Source organism: Nerophis lumbriciformis, linkage group LG05, assembly GCF_033978685.3.
Source record: "Nerophis lumbriciformis linkage group LG05, RoL_Nlum_v2.1, whole genome shotgun sequence".
In the NCBI taxonomy this organism is placed as follows: domain Eukaryota; kingdom Metazoa; phylum Chordata; class Actinopteri; order Syngnathiformes; family Syngnathidae; genus Nerophis; species Nerophis lumbriciformis.
In genome coordinates, this window is record NC_084552.2 from 38,052,133 (window position 1) to 38,071,258 (window position 19,126).

Sequence of the window (19,126 nt, forward strand, 5' to 3'; positions counted from 1 at the left end):
CAAAAAAGCTCAGACTCAAGAGTTGTTTTAACAATGTGAAGTTTCATTTTGAGCACATAGTTGATGTCCCCCCCCCAGTTACTTACAGTAATCCTTTCTACATTCAAATTAAAAACACCCACCCGAAATATACATCAGCTTCCTCTCAGAAGATCTCTTATTGTCATTAAAACAAGTTTTTCATCTGGAAGAAGACAACATCCACAGACTGGTCAGGCATCAGGACAGTGCAAATCTAAGAGTTGAGTGAAATTGCTACGTTAGAATGCATTTGGAACGACACTCACACCGCGCTGACAGACTGACTTATTGCCATTCGAGCATGTCTACATCTATGTCTTTTCTTTCCTGTCTCTATGGTGACATCCCCCACTCAATCCACACTTCTTTGTGATAAAAGTCGCCACATGGGGGCGTGAAGGAGCGGGATGGATGTGACTACACACACAACCACACGCCCACACACCACACCACACACGCAGTTGCTGTTCAGGAGTGCAATCGAATCGTGATGCAAACAATGACAAAAAAAGTCCAAGTTGGTTTGTTTGGCCTGAATTTACTTAATAGTTTTTGGGGAGGAGTTTAAGGAATCAGCAGGGAGCCACCAGGGAGCGATGAACATTTATTTTCTAAATAGTAAAGTAGGTCCAAAAAATAAAAATGAGCCAATTAAAAAGGCAAGCCAAGCATAAATTGCATGTGTCTGTATAAACTGTGACATGTTATATACATTTCTCGACACTTGGATTCCAAACATTTGACTGGTTTGGTTGAAAGGTAGTTCATTAACAATCAATTAGTGTGACGATACATTCTCATGTAAACGCTGTCTCACACACACAAACACACGCGCGCACGCACACATTAACACGTTCAAAACTGATCCGTGTTGTCAAATGAAATTACATTTCCTCATGGAATAGAAAATAAAGTTTCAGTATCAGGTTTTATTTTCTCAGAATACAAAAACAATCGTTATAAAGTACTTTTTAAGACAACGTGAAAAAGAAACACTAACACTAAAATATCGATTCGTTTTGTACAGTGGAACCCACTCATGTCGAAGCCCCTCGGACTGGCTGACTGACGTCGACATAAGCGTTTGTCGACATAATCGAAACATAAACTAGCCATTGCTCGCACATATACTTGTGACTTTGGCCAGAGACAAAAAGAGAATGGGTGATGATCAATTATTTTTGCATCCACGGCAGTTTGTTGACATGGTTTGTGCATATTTTTATTTTTCTGTTTTCATGATATTTTGTACCCATATCTAACAGAGCTGCTGCAGTAATTTTGTTGTATGTCTTGACTATAATTACAATAAAGCTTTCATACACAGCGCAAATCTTTCTTCCAGTAGCAAACAATCTAAAATAAATAAATAAATAAATAAATACATATGTGCATGTTGTAAGTTACTGTGGTAGGATTCAAGATAAAACTGCCATGCTTTCATTTTACTTTGCACTGAAGTTACTGAGTGTACGTTTTAATGCATTGTAGCAATCCATTGGAATATTCACGCTGCTCAGCGCCATACCTGTCAACATTTGTATTTCAGAATTTGGGAAAAAAAATTATTTTAATTTTCAGCAACAAACCGCAGCTAAATCACTAAAAACAAAATCATGTTTAACATGCCCTGACTTCGGAATGAAACTCAGGTCTTCCCCCATACAAGGAAGGTTCACTAACCATTGCAGCACATGAATTAGGTTTAGCAGTCCAAATTTAACGCTGCCTTTGGGGGTCTCTGTTATACAGTGGAAATGAAAACAAAAACACAATTCTGGGCTACGCTTATGCTTGAAACATTTTTCATGCTGGCTCATGTCAATTCTTCCTCAGTGCTACGAATCTTACAAAAAGCATGAGGGTGTGGGACCTGGCTGCTCAAAAAACTTGAGGTACGGATAATAAGTCTCCTATTGTCGAGATATTAACACAAAGTTTGGATGTTTGGCTGAAATGCCTTCTCTGTCATCTACTAAACATCTACCTCTCTCACATTGTTGATTTGATTGAATCACGTAACATGTGACTCGCCAGGCTGCCTGTCACCATTGTTACGTTGATGTTTACCAACTATACTTGAGCTGTAGTTGCAGCAGCACTGGAGATCTTTTTTTTTTTTATGGAAGGCAAAAAAAAAAACTGGACCGGGAAGAGACTGGGAAACAAGGGAAAAAACAAGGTTGACAGGTATGCTTGGCGCTAAACAAATACTACAACATATTTCGACATAAACATCTTTCATAGAAATGACCCCTTTGGTTCTCAATTTTTATGTTGTTAAAATCGGTCAACCAAATGTGACAATGTCGACTTAAGCGCACACTTTTTAGTAATAAAAAGAACACGGTGGATCAGGAATTGATGAGTTGGTCCACACAGATGAGTTGTCGACATAAACAGGGCTCCACTATACCTTCTTCTGTTTGAAGCATTGCCGTCACGTCTGCCTAGGTGGCGCTCTCTCCTGGGCCGCCCCTGCTGGCCTGGGCCTCGGCCTTGTCGGCGCGGGCTGCCTGCGGGGACAAGGGAGGCGGCGGGTCCCCTCTCGCGCCTCGCTCCTGTAGGTTGCGCTGATTGCGGGCGGCCTCAGTCAGCATCTGCAGCCAGCGCTCCTGGTGCTCCTCCAGGCCTCGCCAGAGCTCAGCACGCTCCCTCTCACGCTTCATCTCCCTGTAGAGGGCACACAACGTGTCTTTTCATGACGTCATAAAGGAAAATCCTTTTTATCTCTGAAATGAGTCGTCCCCATGTACACGCCCAGCACTTTGTGAAACAAACATGCTTCGCTACACAACTTAAAACTGCCAGTTAGCTACAGACGTGCAAGCTGTAAATGTAATCATTTTGGGGTATTTTTCAGCTAATAGGCTAACCGAGCATGATGTTGTTAAAATGCATTAGCAATGTACCTCACATAGCTATGCTAGGGTTGCTAGCATTTGTGTCCTCTTGTAACATTGTTCTACAGAATGTGATATATGTCATCATTATGCTAGGCAAGTGCAGAGTTAGAGTGCATATGTAAAAGGTAGAGCACAATACCCCCATGTGGAGACAGACCAACAAACCCAGCTCAATAGCATAAAAGCTACAGACACACAAATCAATGTGTTCCCAGTAAGCGATAATAAAACACCTTTGACCATTTGGGAACATTCGATTGTAATTATCTTCAAAGCCAAAGCGGACTTTTTTAAAAGTCCTTAACTTTTTGAAGGGCATAAAAACATTTTGGAATCTTTTTGTTTGTTTTGTTTTTTTACATTTTTTGCTCAAATTTCTCAATAAACTTCAGTTCTGAATGAAAATATCAAACTTGTAATGTTGTTTATTATTTGACCCTTTGAATGCCTTTTGATCAGACAATAGAGATGTAAATAAGTAAAATAACTATGTTTACTAATTGGAAACGGTGACATCATTTGACTAAAAGGGCTTTAAAGGGTTACAATAAAAAACAACAATTTTCTTTTGTGCTGAAGTTCATTGAGAATCCAAAATGTTTTCATGCACTTTAAAAAATGAAGGACTTACAGTTTATGTCCTGTATGGCTTTGGCGTATTGACGAATAACTGCCTGTGTATCGTACACCTGTGAAAGATTTGGACATTAAAAATGAAAAATCATGTACAATGGAGAAACACATAAATAATTATTACCAAAAATACAGCAATAATGTACTAAAAACTACAACCCTTTGACCTATCCATCCACAGACACTCACTTCTGCTTTTCTGCTTTGTAAGAGGCGGTGAGCTCTTCAAACAACGTGCTGTTCATCTTCATGAAGGTCTTCAGCACGTTAAAGATCAGAGACACGATGGTTCTGCAGGGAAACGTCTGGAATGTTAGCGCTCGCTGACCTGGGTCATGTGATCGAGCTTGATCACGTCTTCTAGCGCTAACGATAACGCAACAAGGCATTTAAAGTCAAATGTGTGCCACCTACGGATTCCAGTGTTCCTTGGAGACTCTGTAGAGGGTGGCAAAGACCAGCGGCAGGATGACTTGACAGTTCTCCTCGATCAAACTCAGGATGTACTCGTTGTTCCAGAAGTAAAGGGCGCGTTCAGCCACCTAAAGCACACGTAGGAACAGAATAGCAATGTGTATCCAAAACAGCTGCAGTAGCTTCAAAAGTAAGTCCATCATTTGATTACAAGTCAACTTGGATGTACTTTAGTATAGTCAGTGTACAGCTGTACTAGTTGTATAGATTTACTGTCTACTGTACACACTTCTATTTTAATTTACAAGTCAAAAGCCTTCTTGATGACTTACGCCGACACTGCCCAATAAGCACACTGTGTCATTCACCTGGAAGTGAGGGCTGGCGATGCAGCCCGCGATCTGCTTGAAGAGAGGCTCCTGGACTCGGATGAACTGGGACGGCTCGATGACGTCAAGGATCTCTTCTATTTCGCCCAGGAACATCACCTCCTTCTGCGTGCACGTCTTCGGCCAGTACTTGAGCAGCCCTCGGATGATCTGACAGGAAAAGGGCGTGTGATGCGACGGCAAACGTATTTTAAGCATCGTTAGAGTCAGCAAAGATGCAGGGAAAAGTGGAGACGTACATATTCAGTCACGGTGGCGTCTTTTTCCATGAATTGCACCACGCAGTAGGCCATCTGTGAGAGGAGAACACACAGTGAACATATGATTCAGCCGATTATATCAAAAGCGAGCAATTTTATCTTGTGTTGAATGTTCCAGGGCATCAAAACAGTGACAAAAACCTTGCGCGTAAAAACCACATTCTGCGTGCGCATGGCTTGTCTGCGCATGTGCAGGGACTCATTTTGCTCCCACTCGAACTCTGCAATCGCAATGTGTTCTTTTCTTTCTCCACGTGCGCAACGTTCCACCTTTTTGGAACTTAGGGTCGGGCATCAAATACACAACCTAGCAACTCCCTTCCTTTCTGATTTGTCACTTTAAACACTTAGGGCCGGACTTACTAAGATCCAAATACCACGTGCTAAACAGCGTGTACAATCTATTAAATTGCGTGTGCTATTAGTGGGCGTGTTGCGTGTTGCGTGTGATCTACTAACATTGCACATGCTATATGATTTTATTGTTTTGATTTTGTATGGTGTCCATGAGTGCCCAGATAGGCGCCTTATAAGTTATCTGTTGCTCGTTTGTCTTTGCGCCTCGAGCACAGCACAAGATGAGCTAGGTGAGAATTAAGGAGGCGGATGATTGGAAGACTGATTTAAACCCCCCTATGGGGCATTTTGAATATTTAGTTAAGCCTTTTGGCCTCACTAATGCGCCAGCAGTTTTCCGAAATCTAATTAACGATGTCCTCAGGGAGATGATCAATCAATTATGTTTAGTGTACTTTGATGACATTGTTATCTTTTACAGAAATCTACAAAAACATGTCCGCCACGTCTATCTCGCCTGACAGCGGTTATTGGAGAATCGGTTATTTGTCAAAACTGAGAAGTGCGAAATTCACTCGCCATCAGTGTCAGTTCTGAGGTTCATTGTGGAGAAGGGCCATCTCAAACCTGATCCTTCCAAGATCCAGGCAGTGGTCGAGTGGTTATCTCTTACATCAAGGAAGCACTTGCAAAGGTTGTTGTGTTTCGCTAACTTCTAGAGGCGATTCATCCGCAACTTTAGCAGCAAAGCTGAACCCTTGACTAAGGACCCCAGAAGCCGAAGCCGCATTCACTAAAACACATGTTTACTAAAGCACCAAATCTTAAGCACGTTGATCTTGCTTTACAATTTTTTGTCGAGGTTGATGCATGGTTCTGTCCCAGCCTTCCCCGGTCGACCAAAGGCTTCACCCTTGTGCCTTCTTCTATGATGTGGGAAATAGAGAGCTTCTGGCCGTCGTTCTCATGCTATAGGAGTGGTCGTCCCAGATCATAAAAACCTAGCATATTTAAGGACTGCTCAAAGACGTGTAGGGGAACTGCACTTTTTTGGAATTTTGCCTATCGTTCACAATACTTTTGAGAGACAAGAAAAAAATTTTTTGTCAATTGAGACAGTTAGGCCGTTACGGTCTCCTGTCATCCAATCCGAGGCAACCTCTTGTGTTGTGTGGACAAAATAAGCCAATATTAGTGAATTTGTCATATAGTGTGTTTTACACTAAAACTTATTAAACAATGGCATTACAATTTAGTATGATGTCATGTGAATATGTCAAAGATACCGATCTTTAACAAGAATCTCTAACCACTTGATATCATCAAATATAGCTTATTTCGACTGGCAAAAATGTTTTCTCGATGTATGTTACCCAGGTAATTGCAACATTGCATTATATAGACCAACTTTAACTTTACTTATAAAAGGTTGCTCATTTATCGCTGTTCTAATGTCATAGGGCCAGAGTCGTGAGTGCGATGCCCTCCCAATGTGATCAAAAGAATGTGTTTTTAGCACTTTATTTCAAAATAAATAATATATTAGGTTATTTTGTCAAAACTTTAGACTCTAAAGACTAATCTTCCTCAGAAGGGACACAATTTAACGATAATAGTTCCCTCGGATTGGCTCTGACCAAGTGACAGGAGGCGTATAATGTGAACAATCAAAAAGGAGAGGAGACGCTGCGCCGCCTATTCAATACATGTTCTTAAGTACCTAAAAGGTTGAACGTCACGCGCTTGGAGAAAGATTTGATACATTGCAAGCACAAACAGTCTGCGACCGAGCAAAAAGACACCGTGTGTGATTTTTATGCACATGCATTTTGGCACTGTTTTGATTCCACACTAACAGCTTTGGAACATCCCATTTTGTAAATTTGCGGCTACCCCTATGGGTTGTGGTGAAAATACATTGTAAGACATACAATATGTAATACAGATATCAAGTTGTATAATCATTAGAAAAACGCTCAATGACTTGTTGTCAAAGATGTCTTACTTAATGGCGGCCATGTTTTTTAACCAATCTTGCTCAAATTTGGCATACATGTGCTTGTTAGGTACTGTATGTGCCAATTTTGTATTGATCGGGCTAAACATCCTACAGTTACAGTGCATATTCGGTAGCATGCATTGAGCTGTTGGAGAAATTTCAAGTCAAACTCATTTAAGTTTAATACCAGGAAAGTAGCATAGGCAACACAGTAGAAGTGCATGTTCTGACACATTATCACCTTTTTGCGTTGAACCGTTCAGTAGTAAAAGTTAGCTCACACAAACAAATACATTCAGGCATCATAATAGATTGTGTGTGTGTGTGTGTGTGTGTGTATGTGCCTGTCTCTGCATGTGTGTGCTCATCCCTCCCTATCTTTCTGCCTCCCAAATGGGTTGATTGCCTTTGTGAGTGGGCACCGTGGCGACGGGGGTTGTGTGCTTGTGTTTACTTTGGAAGGACTGATGTCACACAAACACACACACACACACACACACACACACACACACACACACACACACACACACACACACACACACACACACACACACACACAATGCTCTCCCTTAGGGTAATTTACTATAAGAAGATAGACTTGACACCACATTGACATAATGACTACTATCATACTGTTGGACTTTTTTATGACGGCCACATTGATTAGCAAAAGGTGTTATTAAAAATAAAAGCATACAAAGTCAACTTTTATTGTGACGGATCATTGACAGCTTCTTAAGGTTGTGTTTTAGTTACGTGGAGCATCACTACACTAAGACGTTGCTTTACTGCTGAATGCATGAATCCTCATGACAACGTGCAAAAGATGGTTTGTGTACGAACAAGTACAATTTGCTCATTGCTTTCTTTCTCTGCAAAGCTTTTCTTTGGGCTGAGAAAAAAAAGCCATAGGAGAAAGAAGGGAAGCCGCCTTGAAGCCAGGAGGATTAGAATACCCGGGCTGATGGGTCAAGCTATTTAAAAAGATAATTATTCATTGAAGTCTTAGTCAGCATTAAGCCTTGTAAACATGACGCTGGGTTCTGTTGCCAAGGCGGCATTTGAGGGAACAGGAGGTCGTCGTCAGGCGACGGATTACGGAGACAGACACACTTTTAATAATGCGCAATTTACATGTGTCAGGTGGCAGAGAAGGCACATATTCATTTCGGAAGCAACGCTGGCACAAGAAGCTCATTTGGGCGCAAAGAACACAGACAGCAGCTAAGAAACCAAGTTTTTTAAACACTTTTTATTAGTTTAATACAACAACTCGTTAGCCTGGCTTTGGTAGAGAAAGGGATGAGCAACTCAAGAGGTTTGGATCTGTGCACAACATGAAGACATTCAAAAGACGTGGTTACACAATAAACTTCAGATTCATTCATACAGATCTGTGCGTACAGTAGAGTACTGTAGAGCACACACAGGCGGTCCTGCACTGTGTTACTATGTTTTGTGTTTCTGTACGCACTTCCATAAGTTATTTAACGCGCTACCTGTTTGTAACTGGTTTGCCTGCAGGAAATTGGTCATCACCACAGACAGTGAAACATTTCCAAAATGCATTTCTGTAGATGAATAGAGGTAATAGTTAATTTAAAAAAAAAACATATTTTTTAAATTAAACTTTTTAAAATTACAAAAAAAACAGATTTTTTAAATTAAAGAAAAATGTTTAAATAAAAAAAATAACTGCAAAAACCTCATCAGCCATTAATTGGTCTTTTTGTCATAATTGACATATTCTAATTTATTGAGACACGCAAGTAAGAAGGACTCGCAGATGAACGACTTGCAACTGTGAATCGGTTCTCATCATTCACTTAAAGGAGACGTATGATCATTTCACTCTACATTTGTGGTCTGGATAAAATGTATTGAATATGCATTGGTGTAAAATTAGCTTAAAATTAGCTTTATTTTATTTTTAATGTTAGTTTGTAGAGGCGTTGACAGATTGCAACTGAAACCATGCCCCACGGTCTCCAAAAGTATCACCATTTATCTACATAAAAAAAGCTGCTTTTACCAGAGTTTACAGTAAGTCATGGTATGTTGCTTTTTAGTTAAATGTTTTCCCTTCATTTAGTCTGAGCCTTAACGTTATTTTACATGGCCCACGAAAAAGCGCAAATGTACAATGCTCTTACTGATCCATCATTATTGCTGAATACATTAGATCAAAGCTTTTTAACTAAATTGTGTTGAGGGCCACATTTTCAAAAAGCTAATGACCTGAGGGCCAGATTCTTCCTTCACTATTGTTCATATTTTGTATAGTACTGAGGACCAGCATCCCCTGCAGCGTTTGATTTTGATTTTTGTCCATTTATTTTGTAGAAGTAATGAAAGTCAGAAAAAAATAGCCCTGTCTATACAACTGGAGTGCTGTGTGTTTTTTTAAAGACCTACTGCAAAGCAAAGCTAGTCAAAGTTCATCAATATGACAACATTTTACTGGTTTTAGGAATCTATTGCAAAAATGTTTGTCTCGTTCAAGTTTTTTGGGCTGTTTTGGTGTTATTCCCAAGCTGGATTTGGCCCCCGGGCCTCCAGTTGAATAGTTTTCTTTCCTACTGGAGTTGTCATTTTTTTGTTAACAACACTTCTTAAAATCACCAACTACACCTCAATATCAACTTGTAATCTTTTTCCTTTGAATCATGACTTCAAAAACTAGTTATCTGTCATTTGTTAACCAAAAAAAAGATACTGACACGTTTAGGAAAGTTCATATATTTACATTTATAAGGTAGCCTAATTAAAACCAGAATGTGGCCCACACTGAAAACTAGTTTGGCACCCCTGTTATGACTATCATCAAATATCAAAGTAGTATCTTTGAACCGGTAAAGAAGCTGCCCCACTGAAATGTACATGTGATAACTAGTGATGTGCTGATCAATCGGCCAGTATTCGCTGATTTACGTGAAAAAGTATGTGATTGCCATTGCCGAATACAGGCATGTAAGCACCCTTTGAGAAAGAAACTAAAAAACCGACGAAAAACAGGAAAATTCCGAACGGCTCAAAGTACTGGCACGCAAGCCTCAAAAGATAATTTTGAAAATCAAGACTACATTTCCTGCATTTGGGTAAACTTCTTTACTATAGCTGCATCCTTCGAAGGGCGAATTTGAAGGCCGCTTACGTCACAACGCTGCGCGAAGGCTGTCCCAATTCATTCAAATTCGAAGGCTCCACCAAATGCAGCCGACGAATGCGCCCTCCTTCTCCCTGTATTCGGAGGATGCACCGCGACTATCCTTCGTGGCCTCCCATATCCAAAGATGCTTTGCGCACCTTTGTTGATCTTTTTGACGATGGCGGAAAATACAAGCAGTGGCACCGGCACCGGCAGAGAATACACTTTCAAATGTAAGTATCCTCCGCAGACTGTCCCATTTAACAACGGGTGACGCATCCTTCGGAGGTGCCTCCGAAGGTCCAGCCTTCTGAGGCTGCGTAGGCCGGGTCCTCCGAAGGATGCAGACCCTGAATTGGGACATAGCTTATAATTCACCTTTCCTTTATTTTCATGTACCAACCTCTTTTGGCTGTCTTTTCGACACTTACATATCCCGTGTAATGTATCACAGAATTTTTTATTTTTTTTTGTAGATAATTTACTAACATTAAAAAAAGTAAAATTATATAACATGCATGCAAAGAACTCAGAAATGGTTTCCCATTTCGCAACTTTAACCAATAGCCACGCCCCATCAGGTAATATACTTTCTGTGTTGTGACTGATGTTTACAAAAATGTATCTTCTCGTTGGCTACTGAAAAATACTTTAGAACTACAACTGGTTCGCAACTAACAAGGTTATGATGTAATAATCCAAATATGATTGGCAACAAAGTAGACAGCCATCAACGTTGTGGCTCAGAGAGTGAACTGAGGCGACAACACGTTAGCGAGCTAGTTCGCTAACTAGCGAGCTTGTTTCGGTGTTCCTGATTGTCTCCCTGTCCTGCAACTGAGTGCGGCGTTTAAGCAAGAAGAACAGAGTACCTGGGGGTAAGGCGAGCATTTGTATTCTATTGATGTTTCATTAAAAAAACATGGAATAGATATTTTGATGCATAAATGAATGTTTAAAAGGGCAGATTTCTGATCAGAGACGCAAATTCCCTATGGCTGAAACTATTTCTTTCTTAGCGGCTAGCAGCTAATTATATGTCTAATAATCACTTCTATTGTGGCAAATAAACTGCAATATCTTAGTATCTTAAGTATCATTATCTGTGGAATACAAGGCTATAAATGTTACACATTGAGAGCTCCATCTAGTGGCACGCCAAAGAATCACTTAATTGAAGAACGGTGTTTTATTTTTCTATATTCAAACACAGTGTTACTGTTCATCCATCCATCCATCCATCCATCCATCCATCCATCCATTTTACACAGTTTGTTACTGTTCAAACTGTGTAAAATGTTAGTGGGGCAAAACATATTAAATACACTTGTTAAGTAAAACCTCTGCCTTGTTTTAATGAATACTTGGGCCTACTACGTTACTGTGTTTTAATGTTGGTCATTATGTTGGTAGAGGAGAGCCAAGTTTTTTCTAAAGTGGTACTTGTGGTGAAAAAAGTGTGAGAACCACTAATATAGACAGTTATTGCCAATTACATCACACACTAATATTCAAACAACTTTTCCAGAATTCCAAATCCCTGTGGGAGCGACACACTTGTCTCTTTCAAACAAGTGTGAGAACTGTTACTGAGATGATTAGAATTTGCTGCAGTGGTGTTTTACTTATGTTTGCACTGCCTACACAACAGAAACACAAAATAAACTCAAGTGCATTATGATCTGTGACTCAACTATGCTATCTAGTGGCTGCTTTTGGCTACTACATAAACGCCAGACCACGCCATAAGCCTAAAAAGATTTCTCAGGTTTTATTGATAATAATACGATTTTATGTTTTTATTAATTCTATTTTAATTATTTATTTTTTATCGTGTTCTGTTTGTGTTGTGTTGTGTTTGCTTGGTACTCGTTTTATCTTTTAACCTGCTCATTGTACAGCACTTTGGCTACCCCTGTGGTAAATTTTAAATGTGCTTTATAAATAAAGTTGATTTGATTTGATTTGATTTGATAATACAAAAGAGCAACAACAGACGTGAAGAAAAAAAACAAGGAAAAAAATGTATTGAAAAGTTTAAAACCATTTAACCTTCCAATAATAATTACAAAAAGGACAATATGTCAAAATAATCAGGCTAGTATATTCATTCTGCAAATACCAATACAAAAAGGACAATATGCCAAAATAATCAGGCTAGTATATTAATTCTGCAAATACCAAAAGAGTATGACTGACCTGTGCATGGAAGATGGAGAGGGACTTTGCCGTGTGTAGAGGGATGAGAACCCTCACTAGGAACTGCTTATGTTCGGCCTTCAGAGGCTGAGCGAAGCCGTTTATGATGCTGGAATGGTAATCAGTGATTAGTATAAACATGAGGAGATTGGACATAAAAAAATAATGCTTTCATTTCCTTCATGTCAATGAAATAGAATAAGTCCATGTCAGAAAAATGTTACAGCTAAAGCTAACTTTAACCACCCTTTAAAGGTCAGGGGTGTCCAAAGTGTTGCCTAGCCTTGAGGACATTTTTAGCCAGCGGGTTGTTTTTGACTGGCCACATGCATATTGTAAGAATGAAAATAGATAGATACTGTATGACACTAATTACTATTTGTTTGGTCATCTATACAGCTATATTTACCTCATACCTACTACATAATACTGACCATATTTGGATACATTTTTGCATCTTTAATATACAAAACGAATCAAAGTGGCCTCTAACATCCTTTGCTTTTTCTCAATGTAAAAATGAGACAACTCTGTTTTAGGTGCCGTAACGCAAGGGCAGCGGTGCCACAAACGCGTTTTGTACTTAACAGTTGAAACATGTCAGGATAAAATAGTCCATGTATTATACCGAAAAAAACAGGTCTGAATATAGATACAAAACATAAATTATTATTTCTAAATTATTTATACAATAAACACACATAATAAATAAGACCTTTACTCAAACGCAAACAAGTATTTTTTATATTTCTTTTAATAATTATGATGCTGGAGGGCCTTCATTTGAGTGCGTATGTTCTTGAGTGGGATGGCGTGACGTGCTCAAAGTGTGTCGGAATGCTAACAAAGTGTTAGCAAGGCAGGGAGTGGGTGCTAAACGTCGCCTGAAGCTCCCTCAGCATCATTCCCATTATGTTGTTTTTTTTCCCCGGTAGCATCTCTGCTTCATAATCCCCCTTCTTTTCTCCCCTCGTTCCTCCAATGTGTCCTCCCTCCCTGTCCTTTTCGTCGGTGTGGGAGGAGCTATAAATACCCCTGTTACCAGCAACATGAATGCAAGCCTCTCTCTCCTCTTCCGCATGTTCCTCAGCTTCCTCTCCTCGATTGTGACTCATCTCTAACTCCCTAACTCCCTCCTTCCCACCCTCATCCGCTAACAAGTTTTCTTCCCTCTCAACACAGGCGTCATCCTCAACCTTTATTCCTGTGCACATACTGTATCCCCAATCCCAGTATAATTTATGTATTCTAACATGTATTCATATTTTTGCTGGCTTTCTTTTCTCATATCTCAGTCATTTTGTAGCTAATTATTATTTGTATTACTTCAAACCATTAACAAAAAATAACAACACGTGGTATCTATTAAAAGTCCTAAAATGTCTGTTTTCCGCTTTAAATTATATTTAAAAGCCAGAATGTTTACTAGTTAAAATAAAAAGACAAACATTTTACATAGCTACCATTCTAAACATCATTAGAGACACACACTTGACATTTCGTAAGCAAAAAAAAAAAAGTTGTGAAATGTTTCTGCATGCTTTGAATAGGAAAACATTTAGTGCCATTTTGTGGATGCATACAAAAATTGAAGGCCAGTCCAATTCAGGTAAAATGGCTTGACAACAAAAAAAACAGATCTCAAGGGGTTAATAGGTTCTGGTTTTTTATGCGTGATGTGATGTATTTTGGACACACCTGCCGAGGATCTCCAACAGTTCAGCAACTCCATTGAAGTGCTCAGTCTCATATATGAACCTGGAGAACATCACACGTCAGGCAGACATGGAAAACAGTACTGCCGGTCCTCGTGTTATAAGAATGGTTATACGTACGCACTTCCATATATTAATAATAATGTACAAAAACTAAATGAAAACAAGTTATGTGCGCGCGGTAGAAGAATACACAGGCGGAAAGACAGAGAAACATTTTCGTTCTTTTTAGAACTTTCTCCTAAACATGCGGCATACTATTCTGTTAGGAGTGTGTCAAAGAATCATCACTGTCGTAGGAACAGAATTAGTATGTAGACAGAGGACCTTCTATATTCACTTTACATCTTCAAAATGAAACGATGCAATGTTACTATTATTTATTATTATTTTTATTGTTACTATTTTATGCTGTGTCAACACAAATGATGATTAGTAAAGGTTTTGCTGGCGTGATGAATCGAAGCTTTGTAAAACGGCAGCTACCTCAGGAAGATGTTGTTGATCTGTTTGCGGATGTAAGCTCGGAGGCCCAGTAGTTTTCCATAAACGCGGTGCAGGATGGTCTTCAGGTACTCCCTCTCTCTGGGGTCCTCGCTGTCAAAGAGTTCCAGGAGCTACAACAGACATCAGCATCATTCCCACTGACAGACAACAGGTCAATGTTAACATCCCAGGGCGAAAAAGGACAGGGGATTTACCTGAAGAACAAATTTCTGGTCCACATAGCGTTTGGCAACGGAAGGCTGGAAGTCCGGACTCTCCAGGACGCGCAGAAAGAACTCGTACACCAGCTAAGACAAAAGCATCAGAACTTCTTGTTGTTACAATGATGATCAAACTACGGTGCAAAAATAAGCTCTTTTTTAGGGCTGCAGCTATCAATTATTTTGGTAATCGAAACATCTATTGATTAGTTTGTTTGATTAATCGAATAATCGGATAAAACACACTTTGTAGCCTCAATACATGTTTAACGGAAAGTAGTTGAAATAACAAAGTTCTGTTTACCATAACCTTCATTATGTTTTCTTATGAATGCACATCATCAACATTCAAGTTGCCCATTTAACACATTTTAATATTTTCTTTAAACTCTCCGCTGTTCTCTGCCACACAGATCACAGCACCAACACATCACTGTGTGCTATGTGGAAACTATGTGCGAGTATTTTTAAAGTTCCAGGCACTCCATGCGTTTCGGTTTTTATCAATTTTTATTTTTTACATATTCATATTTACATTCATTCATTCAATGATTAATCAAAGCAACAGAATATACTTAGTGTAAATCAAAGCTTTTTTTGATCGACTTAACCGATTAATCCTCGCAGCCCTTTATGGTAGTTTGCTTTACCTGAAGATGCGGCCAGGAAGCCTCCAGTGTGGGCTCGTCCTCCTCGGGGTCAAACTCAAGGTTCTCGCTTGGCGGCAGAGTGCGGAAGATGTTGACAGAGATCTGTATGTGAACAATGAAAGTGGAATAGCGGGAAGATGAGAAAGGGTGGTGACTTCTAAGACAATGACGGTGTCCTTCCAGGACATGGAGGCGTTCCCTGCCTACCATCTTAATGATCTCCGGGTAAAGCGGCTCTGTGAGGACTCCTCTGCTGGTGGCCACGCTCTCCACCAGCTCATTGAGCGCCGCACGTTTGATCTCCTTTCCCTTTAGGTCAGCCACGCAGTCCAAGAAGTCGAAGAGCACACAGCACTGCTGCAGCTTCTTGCAGAAGAGCTCATGTAGCTCGGCCACAGGGGTGTCTGGACACGCGGGCGACAAAAGTTTAGATACACTTATGGCGATGAAAGTCAAATCAATTGCCAACCATTAAATGGGAAGTATGTTGATTGTAGTATACATTTAAAACACTTCCTTATTATGTATTGGATATGCTTTGATGCAGATTCTGCATACATTTTGCTACACAGTCACTTTGATAACCCGTTTTTTGAACCTGTCTGCAAGATGTTCATCTGTGGAGGCGTTCCGAGATTACAAATTAAACTATGCCCACCCTCTCCAAAAGTATCATGATTTATTGATTAAATTTGATGATTTCAATGTGTACACTGTATAATTGTATATCTTAAAATCACAGCTATTTGTTTTCCGAACAAGGTCCAAAATAAACATCATAAACATTATATAGATTTACCTGGTCACAATATTAGGTACCATTGGACACTCTCCGACTAATTCAGACTCTGCATTAAAAAAACAGCTTTTAGCAGCATTAATATCAAGACTATATGAAAATAATACTACCACGTCTCTAGCTGACAACTTTACTTAGGGCCTGATTTACTATATTCAAATGAGGATTTTGTTTGTTCTAAACGGGGTGCTCCCATACCTGTGGCGTTTTGCTATGTTTTAAATCAAGCAAGAGACATGTACCACTTTTTAATGAGCATTTTACAAGCAGTCGTGCAGTGCATCTGCATTGACACCACTTTTTTACCACTGAAGGTGTATGGGAGGGAGGCTGCCCTACTGTGCTCAAGATGCAAAAAATGCATACTTCAAGAAGTTTTTATCGTATAGGACAGGAGAGTCCAAACTTTTTGACTTGGTGTCCGCATTGGGCAAAAAAAATTGTCCAGGAGCCGAAAGGCAACTACATGTAAATTAACAATATATATACACACACACACACACACACACACACACACACACACACACACACATATATGGGCTATACAAATATCCATCCATCCATCCATTTTCTACCGCTTATTCCCTTTGGGGTCGCGGGGGGCGCTGGAGCCTATCTCAGCTACAATCGGGCGGAAGGCGGGGTACACCCTGGACAAGTCGCCACTTCATCGCAGGGCCAACACAGATAGACAGACAACATTCACACTCACATCCACACACTAGGGCCAATTTAGTGTTGCCAATCAATCTATCCCCAGGTACATGTCTTTGGAGGTGGGAGGAAGCCGGAGTACCCGGAGGGAACCCACGCAGTCACGGGGAGGACATGCAAACTCCACACAGAAAGATCCCGAGCCCGGGATTGAACCCAAGACTACTCAGGACCTTCGTATTGTGAGGCAGATGCACTAAGCCCTCTTCCACCGTGCTGCCCCTATACAAATATATATATATATATATATATATATATATATATATATATATATATATATATATATATATATATATATATATATATATATATACGTATATATGTATATATATTAGAGATGTAACGGCAAACGGTATATTGATAAACCGCGATAAAATTCCAGACAGTTAGTAATACCGTTTAAATTTTTTATTACCGAAAAAACGTCATTTATTAATGCATTTTAGGCAACACTGCTTATTTCCTGGAAATTGAAGCTCTGTAGCGCCAGTGCATGCGCACTAGAGCCATTAAGCAGCGTCTACACAGACTTTGCTTTGAAAATGTTCCCGCCGAGTAAACAGAGCCGATCGCTTTATTTCACTCGCTTCTATTTCTGTGGAGTAATGGTGTGAGTTTAAGAGCGCAATGCTGTTGGAGGAGAAAATTATTTGATGTTGCAGTTTCATTTTGAAAGTGAAACTAGCGTCCTTCCGTCAGCTGCTGGGACTAAGAATTACCATGCAGCAGTCGATGTGTCGGGAACGTTGTCACAACTTGTTTATAAAGTCTTTAGTTTGTTTACTGGGATGCTCACTCGTCCTTTAACTAATTTATCAGTGTTACTTGCTAAAATGTTTTGTCATCTCATCGAATTGAGCGCAGGCTGAGTTGTCAGTGATGTACAAAGATTCGGTATTAGATGTAAGCGGTATCACTCCTGTTTATTTTTGTTGGCCAAACTGGTCCACTGAACCACTAGGAGGTTTTGTTAGAGAAGAACAAAGCTTGTTTATTAGACTTTATTTTCATTAGCCAAACTGCTTTGAGTTTTATATTGATATCAAAAAGTAAACACCATTTTTTTTTTTACATTACTTGTGTTTTTTTCATTTCACAAAGTTATTACTTTAATAACCATTCATGTAACACAGCATTTTGTCAATGTTTGACATGATGGCGTCACGTTCACACCCCAACACTGTTTTACCTAACATAATGAATAATCCTGATTAATAATCGTGATGTCATCCATCCATCCATCCATGTTCTACCGCTTGTCCCTTTCGGGGTCGCGGGGGGTCATTATTGATAAAAAATAATCCAAATTATTATTTTGCCCATAATTGTGCAGTCCTATGGGTAAGACTATACCTCATTTATGAACACTATTTTTATCTATATGGACAAAAAGTGCAATTATGTCGTATGGCCATCAGGGGCCACCTTGCACAATTTTCACATTAATTTTGTTGTTTTATGTTATTTAGTTTCTGCCATACTACTTTGTTTATAATGCTTGTGTTGCTTTCATATGCACATTAAATTTTATACTTGAGCTACATACATACATTTTGAATGTATTGTTTGTGTTTTTTAAACAAAACTTGGTAAAAATATTTCAGCATAAGTAGTTTTCGATAATTTTGAGCACATTTAAAATTATCGCGCTAATAATGATAACCGTGATAATTTTGGTCACAATAACCGTGATAAGAAATGTTCATACTGTGACATCCCTAATATATACCTGTATATACATATATATATTTGTGTATATACAGTATATATACACATTTATATGTCCAACGAGTGAGTCACAATATTATCGACCATAATAGACGCAGCACGCCATGCGTGTTATTACAACTCCGGTACATACGCTGTCTCAGCTGTGCACAAACAAAACAATGAAATGTGGGCTAAAACTTTACAGATACTGTAATATGATTGTTCATGTTTTTCAGTGTGCATTACTAACTCAAACGCGCTTCGTGTTGACATAAAAGCTATCTTATCTCTTGCTGTAGCTAGCTTTTACGGCTAATACCGTAGCAAGGTCGTGTGTTACTACGCTAGGAAAGCTTTTAGTTTCTGTTATGAAAATGGACAATGAAAATAAAATGGATTGGACCAACAATTACAATATTTATTAGACTTAGATGACATTACTTTGTTCGCACAACCAGGTCTTCATAGTTATATTTAGGCAGAGCAACCAGAAATGAACACAAACAAACTAATGCGATCTCTTGTCCTTTTTTTACGTCTAGTTCTGCTTTCAAACATGAAAGCT

The 19,126-nt window shown here is 39.3% G+C and overlaps 1 protein-coding gene across 2 annotated transcripts in view; it reads right to left on the reverse strand.

Moving 5' to 3' along the window:
• The window catches only part of ppp2r5b (protein phosphatase 2, regulatory subunit B', beta), a 52,744-nt gene that overhangs the window by 10,779 nt on the left and 22,839 nt on the right, over positions 1 to 19,126 (reverse strand). The window contains exons 2-12 of one of the 2 annotated variants that reach the window (XM_061960409.2): positions 15,546 to 15,742; positions 15,339 to 15,440; positions 14,683 to 14,775; positions 14,468 to 14,598; positions 13,965 to 14,024; positions 12,267 to 12,375; positions 4,603 to 4,656; positions 4,343 to 4,513; positions 3,975 to 4,102; positions 3,750 to 3,851; positions 2,438 to 2,694 (exon numbers count right to left, since the gene is read on the reverse strand). In XM_061960409.2, coding sequence (XP_061816393.1) covers positions 2,472 to 2,694; positions 3,750 to 3,851; positions 3,975 to 4,102; positions 4,343 to 4,513; positions 4,603 to 4,656; positions 12,267 to 12,375; positions 13,965 to 14,024; positions 14,468 to 14,598; positions 14,683 to 14,775; positions 15,339 to 15,440; positions 15,546 to 15,742 — 1,370 coding nt within the window. In that variant the 3' untranslated portion in view covers positions 2,438 to 2,471. Of the gene's footprint in view, positions 1 to 75; positions 2,695 to 3,749; positions 3,852 to 3,974; positions 4,103 to 4,342; positions 4,514 to 4,602; positions 4,657 to 12,266; positions 12,376 to 13,964; positions 14,025 to 14,467; positions 14,599 to 14,682; positions 14,776 to 15,338; positions 15,441 to 15,545; positions 15,743 to 19,126 lie in introns of those variants that run through there. The other variant, XM_061960408.2, reaches the window with a different exon arrangement.